The sequence below is a fragment of the Episyrphus balteatus genome, chromosome 1 (assembly GCF_945859705.1).
Source record: "Episyrphus balteatus chromosome 1, idEpiBalt1.1, whole genome shotgun sequence".
NCBI lineage: Eukaryota > Metazoa > Arthropoda > Insecta > Diptera > Syrphidae > Episyrphus > Episyrphus balteatus.
In genome coordinates, this window is record NC_079134.1 from 96,270,000 (window position 1) to 96,283,393 (window position 13,394).

Sequence of the window (13,394 nt, forward strand, 5' to 3'; positions counted from 1 at the left end):
GATAGCTTTATTTTTTGTCGTAGGACACTCTGAAGCCGAGTTATTCCCAAAAAACGATATTTTTGGGTGTTTTTGCACCGGTTTTGCATGCGTTCATTTATCAATTGCTCGGCCATCTTTGGTGATAAAGAGCTGATTTTTTCTTTTAAATGCAGGACATGAATAGGACTACAAAATAGATTAGAAAAATGTCAATCATGGCATAAGCTTTTTTCGATATAATGACAAAAATGTGTTTTTTAACAACAAGAATTTGACTTTAAATGGCTGCCATTTTGTATTTACTCACTCAAATACAAAGATATTACATACATGCCTCTCTGCGCAAGGTGAGGCCCTTTTTTCCGACGCTTTGACTGGGGTATAAGTAAATATCACAGATTTGAACTATTATACTAAAATAAAATAAATAAACTAAATAAAAGATAAAGAATTATTTTCTTATACTTATATATATTATGTTGTTTATTAAACAAACGTTTTCGGGAATTCTTCCCATCTTCAGGTTTAACCAAATAATAAATACTTTAAACTTCAATTTACATAAAAATCAATTTATCAAATTTCTTAAATTCAAAAAATTAAAGTAATTTTAAAAAATTTTTTTAAAAAATATCAAATAAGAATGTATGAATTTTAATTTAGTTTTAATACAATATAAGATAAATGAATAAATGCGTTTTAGAATTTTGTTTCAAATATGTCTTTGGTTGTAAATAATTTGTTTTTATTAATATTATATGTACGATGAATATATATATTTCTTCGTATGCATTTAATAATTTTGGGTTATTTATTTGTTTTAATAACCGAAAACCTGCTAGGTTATGATTATTGCTAATCATGTGATCAGCTGGTGTTGATTGATCAACTGTTTTAGAGTGGATAGATTTATAATGTTCTCAAAATTTTATTTTAGCCGTTCTTTTGTTTGTAGATAGATAGATAGATAGATAAAAATTTTATTTCCAAGAATATATACATAGTTTATTTAGTTTTCTTAACTTTAAAATTTAAATTTAATGACAATAACTTACAAAGTTGCCTGTCAGGTAAAGAGTTTTAATAAATTTGTATAATTAGTTTTAGCTTAGCGATTTTTTATGAATACTCATTTATAATTAAACTTCGATAACGTAGTGCATTTCTAAGAAAGTTGTAGAGATTGGTATAATTTTGTCCATTGAGGATATTAAGAAAATGATCACGATTAAGATGCTCACTGCCTAGAAACTTCTTTCTATACGTCTTGAATATGGGACAGACTCCTACAAAATGGTATGTATTTTCGGCTGCATCGAGATTACAGATTGTACAAATGCCTACAGATTCTCTGTTGAATGCTCGTGTATTAAGATTGAGCAGTCCACATCGAGACCTGAAAACCAAACTAATCATCTCCCGTGAGTTCTGATCATTGAAATAATTTGGAACTTCCATGTATTTAAGGTTGCAGTACTCGTCGTGAAATTGTGATTGTGTAGCTCGTTGTGTGTGTTCTATCCAGTGTTTTTCTCTAAATTTAGAGCAAACTTCTATGTGCATTTTACTCCACTCAGACTTTGCGGACCAATTGAAAACAATTCCAACTTGATTGAAGATTGTGGACCATTCACTTGCCCAAAATATTTGTTTCCTGATGATAATATTTGACAGTTTACGTGTTAATCTGTTCTCAGGAAGAGTGTATATTTTTTGAATGTATCGGAAGTGCAATTCTAGTGTAGTAAGAAAGGCCTTGGGAAGTCCGGTTTCTATATTGATTGCATAGTTGGGTGTGTTATTTGGCAGAAAGAAACATCTTTTTACAAAAAACCGTTGTAGTTTTTCTATTTCAGTATGCTCAGTATAGCCCCAGATTTGTGCACAGTAGTTCATAACTGATCTTGAAACAGCTTCGTATATTTTGTATTTTGAAGATTGCATTATGTTTTTGTTTTTGATGAAATTAGACCAGGTTGCGTTTATTGAATTTTTGGAGATCGTGAGCCTTTCCGATAAATGTTCTGACCAAGACATGTTGTACGTAAGTATAGCACCGAGGTATTTGAATTTATTGGTGATTTTGATTTCCTCATTGTTAAAAAACCATTTTTCTCCAACTGCACGACGGCCACCATTTCTAAAAATCACTATTTCCGACTTATCTTGATTGACATGTAGATTCCATTCATTACAGTAGTTTGTAAAGCTGTTGATCATTGCTTGTAAGGCGGCGGGGGTATCAGAGAGTAGAACAATATCATCTGCATACATTAACACTTTGATTGATACATCTTCAATTGTTATTCCCCCTGGAAGTACGGAGTCTAGGTCATTTAAAAAAAAGGATGAACAATAGAGCACTAAGAACGCATCCTTGTTTAACTCCTTGATTGATAGGGAAAAAACTACTGGCTCCAGTTCCATTCCAAACAGTTGCGCTATTGTTGTTATAGAGAGCTTTAATAATAGAGACCATCTTTAAAGACATTCCAAGAAGTGTTAATTTATAAAACAATGCATCTCTATTAATGTTATCAAATGCGGCTTTTAGGTCTATAAAATATGCATAAAGTTTTTTCTTCTGGTTTAATTGCAGCTTTATGAGGCAGGTTAAATTATAAATTTGGTCTACAGTTGAGTAATTCGGTCTGTATGCTGCTTGGAACTCGTTTAAAATTTGGTTTTCTTCGATCCAGGTATTTATGCGTTTTAAAAGGATTGTTGTAAACAATTTATAGATATAATCCATAAATGATAGACCACGATAATTGTTTGCTTCATTTGGATCACCTTTCTTATAGAGAGGGAATATAATAGATTTTTTGAATGACTCTGGAATATTTCCGGTTCTGAAGATATCGTAAAAAAGGTGATAAATTTCATTGATAAGGGCTGGAGTTGCATATTTATAAAACTCTGATGGAATCCCATCGATGCCAGGAGCTTAATTGTCCTTAGCTGAACATATAACAGATTCTACTTCATCTCTTTCAATGTCTTTATCTAACAAAGGTATGTATCTATCAAGGGTTGACAATTTGTATGCTATAACCATTCATTGTAGCTATTCTATGAATAGTTTCCATTTCTTTGATGAAATTGTTTTTGTTAAGAGGAACATGAACATCACGGTAACAATAAGAATTAAATGCTGCAAACTCAGTTTGGTTTGGGTGGTAAGAGTTTGATGGAATACATCTATCAGTATTTGTTGGTTTTCGATAAATATCAAACTCAAGATAACTCTCAACTCTTTTTACCATAAGGTCTAAAAATGGTAGACAAAAATTCACTTCTGTTTCAAAAGTGAATTTTATTATACCATGCATAACATTGTTCAAAAAATTGAGAAATACGTTGAGCTTGTCTTTATGAATAATGATATAAGTGTCATCAACATATCTAACCCATAAAAATGGAAAATCAGGGCAATTTTGCTTGGCTTTTGTTTCAAATTCAGCCATGAAACAATTTGCTGCAAAAGCAGATAAGGGATTACCCATTGCTAAGCCATCAATTTGCTCATAGACCTCACCATTAAATTGCACATAGTTTTTCGAAAAACATAAATCTACAAGACGCATGTATTCATTTACCTTTGAATTATCTAGTATCCGGCTGGTTGTTGAAATCTTGAAAACTCGTTGCATAACCATTTTGCTATTTCATGGACAGGTGACCCAACGCCACTGCAAATTGGTCTCATCTTAAGGTCTCCTACTTTATGAATTTTTGGCAAAGCATAGATTTTCGGAATGCTAAAGTCAATTTCTGCAATTATTTGATCAATACCTTGAATTGCAAAATTGAGTCCTTAGTTCAATAAATTCATTTCATCATTTGTTGAAGATTTGTTAACGACGAAATCATTGATGATTTGGACTTCTCGTTTTTCAACATTTTGCATCTCAGATAGTTTTTTAAATTTTTTATTCAATTTTTCTTTTTTGATTTTTTTTCAATTCCCTAGATACAAATCATAAAAATATCTATGAAATCATATAACTTGTCGAAGGTAGTGTAATGAACGCCATTGGTTAATAAATTTGTGTAACTTGTACAGTTCTATGTCCAGGTTGTTTAAACAAGCATGCGCATAATTGATTTCACAGTTGAGCCAGGTTTGTTGAGCTTTTCTTATAGATACTGTGGTACGTGAGTTATTGACTGCTGATTTGATTTTGATGAAATAATTGCAGAAATTGAAACAACTGTTTCAACATTTAATCCTGATGTGCGGAATGCCATTCGAGTTGATGTTGGAAAATCTATTAAGAGTTTCATATCATCAAGAAAGAAAGAAAATGTTAAAACCAATGAACAAAAAATAGTATTGGCATCTCTTCGTAGAAAGATTTCTGAAGATAACATTATCATTTTAAAAGCTGATAAAGGACATAAAGTTGTTATTTTAGATAAATCCAACTATGTTGAGAAAGTTTCAAACATTTTGTTGCAATTTTATTTCACAGATCTTTTAATAAATTAAATTATACTAAACTTTAATTAATAAGCAATACGAAACGCGAATCTAATTATTTTATTACTTTAACAAAAGAAAACAAACGAAAGCGCGACCTAAACGAAATTAATTTAATGAGGTAAATGACAACTGTCAAACAATGAGCGCGTTCGATGAAATAAAAAAACTTACAAACATACAACAAAATTATGCTGTATCCCGTAGCTCAGTGTGATGGGGTGGGTTCAGACTTTTTGATACACTTTATTAATCCGTCCGATTAGTAAAATGTATCAAACAACAATAAAAAAATTACACAACAATAAAAAAATGATCTAAATGGAAATTAAATAAAAGTAAACACAGGGTGTTACTTTTATTTACTAGGGTGGGCGCCAGGAAACTTTTTAAATGGAAGTTTACCAAAAGCAGACCTAAACTGAAAAGTAATCTTCAAAAATTGAAAATAAAAGAAATGAATTTATTTCCTAATTGGAATTTAAGAAATTTTATTTTTTTAAAGACTGGGAAACCTTGGTAGTCCTGGACAACAATATTATTTATTACCCAGTATCTTTTCGACAACAAGAAAAAGTACAATAATAATTTATTTGAAACGACGAATGAAATGAAAAATGTAGATATGTAAAAAAATAAAAGAAAACCAAAAGTAAAAGTAAAATTGCAATTTCTTTGTGCCAAAAGACACAAAGGAAAACCACTTTGGGAAAGATCCCGAAAGACAACGGTAAGTTACAACGGTCGCGAGTCCCGCAAAATATCGGGATAAAACAAAACGGAACGAAGGCCTAATCGGTTACAAATTAATCCCACTTTATGGCCACTCAAAAACGAAATTGCAAATACTAATTTGCCACAAATAAAAAAAACCAAATACTTATCTCAACAATTGAATCCTTTACCCTGGTCAATATCCCCGACAAATTTCCTCCCTTAAAATGGCTCTATCGGACCTCCTCCGAATTAAAATTTTCCTCCAAAATCTTACCACAAAATATTCGTCCCCAACTGGACTTATATTTTCTCAATCGCAAGTTAACTCTCAAAAATAAAATCGCAAAAATCGTAATGATTTTTCGTTTAAACTTTTCACCACTAACTCGCTTAAAAGTCTTCCAAGAAGTCAAGTAATAATGGCGGGCCAAAACGAACATCCGCCACGACCATATGGTCATCCTCTTCCGATCTTAGTGCATGGAGGTTTTCTGTCTCGGTCTAACAACAGCACCCTGCCTATTGGCTAGCGGCCTGCTCCGATGTCGAATAACCATCGCATGCGATCTCATGCGTTGGTGATATTCTCACCAACAGTGGCTCAGTGGACGCATTCAGCCCGCTTCCACCAATTCCATTTAAAAATAATTAAACGAAAAACTATTTAAAAATCACGCAAAGTCCCCAGCCCAAACCGGCCCAGAACTAATAAATTGGAGGAAAATATTTCTTCTAGACGGAGTCACGACCATTTACATTTTCAAATTAAACCGCGAGAGAGGATTCAAACGCGAAAATTAAATAAACTAAAACCGTAGACCTTCGCGCAGACAATTAGGGGAAGAGAAACACATCGCAAAGTGGTTTTACTTTTATGCAAGGCACTTATGGTGGGCACTCGGCCATACTAAATTTACGTTGGTGAATTATAATTCACGTTTACGTTGGGCATGGGTAAATACTTCATGCCTTTATATCCTGGGTGAGTCATCTCTCACAAACATATCAAATGTATCTTTCTTCAAGTAATTTTATGGACCGCCCGTCCAAATAGATATAATTCTCAAAAAGTATGGACCGCCCGTCCAATACTGACTTTATAGTCTGTGTGAACCATCAATCACACGTCACACTATATGTTGTAATGTAAACCTGTTTTGTTTGCTTTTCCAAGATACTCAAAGAACAAGCTTCTGGCTGATGGACCAGGTCTCTAATAATCTCTTCGAGCATTTTGGAGCAGCAAAAGAATGGGATTTAAACAAATGATTAAAAGGGAATGGGATGGGAAGGTAAAACTCGTTGTATTAAAATTTACCGCAACAATTTTAAATAACGCAAGCTACGTTATTGTCAATAAACCAGAAACAAAACTCAACGGTTGGCAAGCATTAACAAAACTTACGTTAAAATCATGCATTAACATAACAACCGAAAATCTAAGAAGAAACTTGACTCAATTAAACTTTAGCATTCCGAAACTCTATGCTTTGCCAAAAATTCATAAGGTAGGAGACCTTAAGATGATGATGATGTCCATGAAATAGCAAAATGGTTATGCAACGAGTTTTCAAGATTTCAACAACCAGCGATACTATGTTAAAAACCCTTTTGAATTCATCAATGAAGCGAGTAAAATAAAAATTCCAAAGGACTATATTCAAGCATCTATTGATATTGACAACATGTACAACAGTATTCCCGTAACAAATGCTGAAGAATCCATTAAAAATTGGTTGGAAACCATAAATACATTAGATAATTCAAAGGTAAATGAATACATGCGTCTTGTCCATTTATGTTTTTCGAAAAACTATGTGCAATTTAATGGTGAGGTCTATGAGCAAATTGATGGCTTAGCAATGGGTAATCCCTTATCTGCTTTTGCAGCAAATTGTTTCATGGCTGAATTTGAAACAAAAGCCAAGAAAAATTGCCCTGATTTTCCATTTTTATGGGTTAGATATGTTGATGACACTTATATTATCATTCATAAAGACAAGCTCAACGTATTTCTCAATTTTTTGAACAATGTTATGCATGGTATAATAAAATTCACTTTTGAAACAGAAGTGAATTTTTGTCTACCATTTTTAGACCTTATGGTAAAAAGAGTTGAGAGTTATCTTGAGTTTGATATTTATCGAAAACCAACAAATACTGATAGATGTATTCCATCAAACTCTTACCACCCAAACCAAACTGAGTTTGCAGCATTTAATTCTTATTGTTACCGTGCTGTTCATGTTCCTCTTAACAAAAACAATTTCATCAAAGAAATGGAAACTATTCATAGAATAGCTACAATGAATGGTTATAGCATAAAAATTGTCAATTCTTTATTAAAAAAACATATAAGAAAAAAGGAGTTGAGAGACTTCACAACTTTAGTATCTAATAAAGAAAAAGCTATCACTTACATGGGTGGTACGTTTGTAGAAGGGTTGACATATTCTTTGATGAAAGTGCTTAATAATTATTCAATCAAATTATCACCGAACAGTACTGGTAATAAAATAAAAACTTTGATTGGCACTGTAAAAGACAAGACTGACACTCTTGACAAATCTGGAATTTATTCCGTTATTTGTCAAGATTGTAATGAAGTTTACATTGGCCAAACGAGAAGAACGGCTAAAATAAGATGGTGAGAACATTATAAATCTATCCACTCTAAAACAGTTGATCAATCAACACCAGCTGATCACATGATTAGCAATAATCATAACCTAGCAGGTTTTCGGTTATTAAAACAAATAAATAACCCAAAATTATTAAATGCATACGAAGAAATATATATTCATCGTACAAATAATATGAATAAAAACAAATTATTTCAACGATCTTCCTTACATGCATTTATGAAACCATTTACAACCAAAGACATATTTGAAACAAAATTCTAACACGCATTTATTCATTTATTTTATTTTGTATTAAAACTAAATTAAAATTCATAGATTCTTATTTGATATTTTTCAAAAAAAAAAATTTTAAATTACTTTATTTTTTTAAATTTAAGAAAGGAGACTGTGCACTTTTGTATGGGACGTGGCCCATCGCATCGGTGTAACACATTGTGACATACATCAAATGAAAGGTCTCGATTAGTGTATTGTTTTTTAGTATGGGCACAAGTCTGTATCTCGTGCATGGAAAGTGCAGTGATGCATTTTATGTTCAAAAATATGTGTAATAAAATTCAGAAAAGTATACATTTTGACTAGATGCTCGATTAAATTGTTTCAAAAACATTACATAACTGTGTTGGAAGTTCTATTGGGCTATTCCATCACCAGTTTTCACCCATGACTTAATGCATTTTTCGGTTTTTTTTAACACATTTGTATGGGACGTGGCTCATTGGTGTAACACATTGAGACACACATTAGATGAAAGATCTCAATGAGCGTGTTATTTTTTTGTATGGACAAAAGACTATCTCGTGCAGGGAAAGTGCAGTGGTGCATTTTATGCTCAAAAATAAATGTAACACATTGAGACTTACATCAAATAAAAGGTACTGATGAGCGCATTATTCCTTTGAATGGACACAAAACTGTTTCTCGTGGAAGGTGGAGTGTTGCATTTTATGTTCAAAAATGTATTAGGTACAGCTTATTTTACATGTTTGTGTTTTTAGAACAAAAAAGATATGGTTTGGAGTTTAAATTCACTCCAACATTTTATTAGTAATATAACTTAAAGTTTGATTTGCATTTTTGAAAAATTAGTCACAGCCATTGTATATTTAAATTACTTTCAAACCAACAAGGTAGTTTCGCACACGACTTCAAAGTACAGAAAATCATATACTAACTCAAACATTTTTTGGTATTGCATTTCATAAATCCATAAAAACCGATAAATGCATTTTTTTTTTTGAAAATAAGAGGAGTTGATGGATTAGTCCAACAAAACAAAGTTATTATAATGTTTTTGATTCAAGTCAATCGAGCATCTAGTCAAAATGAATGCTTTTCTGAGTTTTATTACATACATTTTTAAACATAAAATGCATCACTGCACTTTCCCTGCACGAGACACAGACTTTTGGCCATATAAAAAAATAACAAACTAATCGAGACCCTTCATTTGAAGTATGTATCAATGTGTTACACAAATGAGCCACGTCCCATACAAAAGTGTTTTAAAAACTGAAAAATGCATTGCGTCATGGGTGTAAACTGGTGATGGAATAGCCCAATTGATCTCCCAACACAGTTATGTAATTTTTTTGAACCAAGTTAATCGAGAGTCTAGTCAAAATGTATACTTTTCTAAATTTTATTACATACATTTTTAGACATAAAATGCATCACTGCACTTTCCCTGCACGAGATACAGACTTGTGCCCATACAAAAAAATAGTACACTCATCGAGACCTTTCATTTGATGTATGTCTCAATGTGTTACACCAATGGGCCAAAATACCCACCCTCCTTTGATAAATTGATTTTTAAAATATTTATTTTTCACGTTAATAAAATAAAATACGAAACAATTCGATTAAATGTAAGTTTATTTATCTTTAATATTTGGTCTTAACTCGACCTCTTCAAAAACATAACTAACTCTTCTCCTCTATGTAGTATCAACATCTACTTCTTTTTCTTTAGTGTTGCCATCTTCCTTGGTTAAAGATTCGGTCATCCTGTCATCGTCGACGCCCTCGTCGAGTTCGCTGTCGAATTCTATCCAGGGCTTCATCCTGTCAGCAGACCATACTGAAGAATAGGGTTTTTGAGTCCTCTGTGCGAATGGCATATCAGCTATTTGATATCTATAATGCGGAAGCTTTGCAACAACTACATATGGCCCCTTATATTTTGTTTCAAGTTTACGTGAAGAGCCAGTTAAAATAAGAGCATCATTTTTGGACATTACTAGTTCTCCAACATTGTATTGTTTAGCTTTTCCATACCTGTTGTCGTGCCGGAGTTTCTGTTTAGATTGAATTTTAGCTATTTGTTCTAAACCATCTGAACGAATGTTTTCGATGTTTTGATGTTGCTGATTTAAATCTATTTGTTGGGCCAGAACGTCCGGCCATGGATCGCGGGGAATATATCCCATCATCATTTGCTCAGCTGTTTTTTTAGTGGAGTCGTTGTATGTATTGTTTATGGTCCATTGTACGGACTTTACCTTTTGATCCCAGAGATCTTCGTCTTCTACACTTGCGAGTAGAGCTTGCAGAATGGTACGGTTGTATCTTTCTACCTATCCGTTCGCTCTGGGAGTTCTTGTGGCGTTCTGAACATGGATTATACCAAAATCCTTGATGAAATTTTCAAATAACTTTGATGTGAACGCCGTTCCTCGGTCCGATATAATGCGTCTAGGTGCTCCAAACAGGTAAAAAGTTTCTGTCAGGAAATTCAAAACGGGTTTTGTTTGTGTGCTTGGGAGGGCTTTTATAATGGTATATTTGGTAAACGCATCCACTAGTACTATTAGGTATGAATTGCTCTTAGTGGATTTAGTGAACGGTCCCAAATGGTCTATGTGGATGGTGTCATATAGAATATTCTTTTTTTATGCGTCCAGCTCGGTGATTTACTTCACAATCGTACTCAAGCATTCTTAACCACCACCGGGCAATTCTAGGTATTAATTCTTTTTTGTTCATAGCGGTTTTAAGGGCTGCACAATCTGTTCTTATTTTGAAATGCTTACCAAGGAGAAACTGACGGAATCGATGAGCAGATTCTACAACGGCCAAAGCCTCCAGCTCATAGCTATGAAAGAAACTTTCATCCTTCGATGTTTTGCTACTGTAATACGCCACTGGGTGAAGAGAATTGTTTTCGCGCTGTAGTACTGCTATTCCATGGGAACTAGCATCAGTATAAAGTTCATGTTCATTTCGCGGATCATAAAGGGTGAGTAGTGGTCTGTTCGTTAGACAACTCTTTAGAAAGTCAAATGCATTTTGCTCTTTTTCACCCAATTGGAACATACACTTCTTCTTCGTTAGATTAGTTAGAGGTAAGGCAATAAGTGAATAATTTTCGATCAACTTTCGAAAATAACTGGTAAGTCCAATGAACTGCCGGACTTCATGTTCGTTTTTCGGGATTTCGAGCTTTTCGACAGCCATCGTTTTGGTCCTACCATTTTGAATTTTCCCGTCTTTTATTAAATGACCAAGGAATTCTATCTCTCTCTTGAAAAACACGCATTTTCGGAGATTCAGTGTTAAGTTCGAGTCCTTTAATATCTTTAGGAAGGCTTCAAACTTCTCTATCACTTCTTCAAAAGTTTCACATGGAATTACTATATCATCCATATAGCAAATAATTTTTGCGGGTTTCATCTTTCGGACAATGGTATTCATCATTTTTTGAAAAATGGAAGACGCATTAACAAGGCCGAACGACATTGATGTAAATTCGTACAAACCGTCATGAGTGATGAATGCAGTGAAATGTGTGGGCTCCGCGAAATTAGGCCCCAGGAAATAAGGCCACAATAAAAAAATGAAATAAGGCCCCAAAAAAATACACACAAAACAACAACAACGAAATTTCTCAAATTTTGGGGTGTTATTTCATTTTTTGGGGCCTTGTTTCATTTTGTTTTTGGGGCATAATTTCATTACGAAATAAGGCCCCCATGAAATTAGACCCCAACACTTATTTTGGGGCTTACTTTCATTTTATTTTAAAAACAATTTGGGGCTTTATTTCATATTTCATAATTTACATAAAAATGCTATACTAAATTATCGTTCAAAAAAACTGTTGTAAAATTCCGCTTATCAAGGACCCAGAATTGGCAAAGTACCGCATATTATGGACTCCCTGCTGGTTTGCAGCAATATCTTTACATTGAAAAGCATTAGTATAACAAAATAGCTGAACAAATCGCGCGATTTTTGAACTATTCTGTTACTTACTGATGCTTTTCAATGTAAAGTATTGCTGCAAACCAACAGGAAGTAACAGAAAAGCTGCAAAAATTGAAAGGCATTAGTTTGCAGCACGATCTTAACATTGAAAAGCATTATTAAATAACAGAATAGCTGAAAAAATCGCACGATTTTTTCAGCTATTCTGTTATTTAATAATGCTTTTCAATGTTAAGATCGTGCTGCAAACTAATGCCTTTCCATGTTAAGACCGTGTAGTAAACCATCAGGGAGTAACAGAATAGCTACAAGAAATCGCGCGATTTCTTGCAGCTATTCTGTTACTCCCTGATGGTTTGCAGTACGATGTTTACATTGAAAAGCATTAGAAAGTAACAGAATAGCTGAAAAATCGCGCGATTTTTTCAGCTATTCTGTTACTTTCTAATGCTTTTCAATGTAAACATCGTGCTGCACTGCAAACTAATGCCTTTCAATGTAAAAAAAACCATCAGGGATCATTGAAAAAAGCATTAATAAGTAACAGAATAACCAAAAAAAACACAACAGCAGTTTGAAACATCCTTGAGGAACAATTTTAAAAGTTCCGTCCATAAAGATTTTTCTGTTGGTTTGGGGTGATATTTCATTACCAAAAATAAATTATTTATGAAAAAGAAAAATTGGGGTCGTATTTCATTTTTCTTTAAAAGTTCAAAATAAGTTGGGGCCTTATTTCATTTATTTTTGGGGCATTTTTTCATTTCGATGGGGCCTTGTTTCATTGGGGCATATTTTCATTATGAAAAAATACCCCAATTTGGGGCCTTATTTCATTTTTTCTTTTGGGGCCTTATTTCATGGGGCCTAATTTCGCGGAGCCAAATGTGTGTGCTCCTTTTTTATTGGTATCTGATAATATCTAGAAGCCAAATCGAGAACACAGAAATACTTATGGCCCACTAGTGCGTTGAGTTGTTCTTCAACTAATGGCATAGGATAGCGGATTTTCTTCGTGGTGGAATTTAGTTTTCGGTAGTCAACACACATTCTGTCCTCGCCGTTCTTTTTTTTTTAATAATACCACTGGTGAAGCATAATCGGATTGCGATTCGACGACAAGATCACTTTCCATCAACTCAGAGATCATTGTAGAAAGTATTTTTTTTTTGCATATGGAACTTGATATGTCTGATACACTATTGGCCTTCGTTTAAGCAATTCAATTTCCATTTCAATGAGTTTGGTTCGCCCTAATTCCTTCTGGCTCATGGCAATGCATTGACGATACTTATTAAGGAGTGTTGTTAGGACAAGTGTCGATATTTCTTCACCTATATCAATATCCGATGCCGATA

General features: G+C 33.4%; 1 protein-coding gene across 1 annotated transcript; it reads left to right on the forward strand.

The window, feature by feature from the left end:
• Positions 1–6,867: 6,867 nt before the first annotated feature.
• Positions 6,868–7,833, forward strand: LOC129908975 (uncharacterized). Its single transcript, XM_055985837.1, has one exon. The coding sequence runs from the start codon at positions 6,868–6,870 to the stop codon at positions 7,831–7,833; it is 966 nt and encodes a 321-aa protein (XP_055841812.1).
• The last annotated feature ends 5,561 nt before the right edge of the window (positions 7,834–13,394 follow it).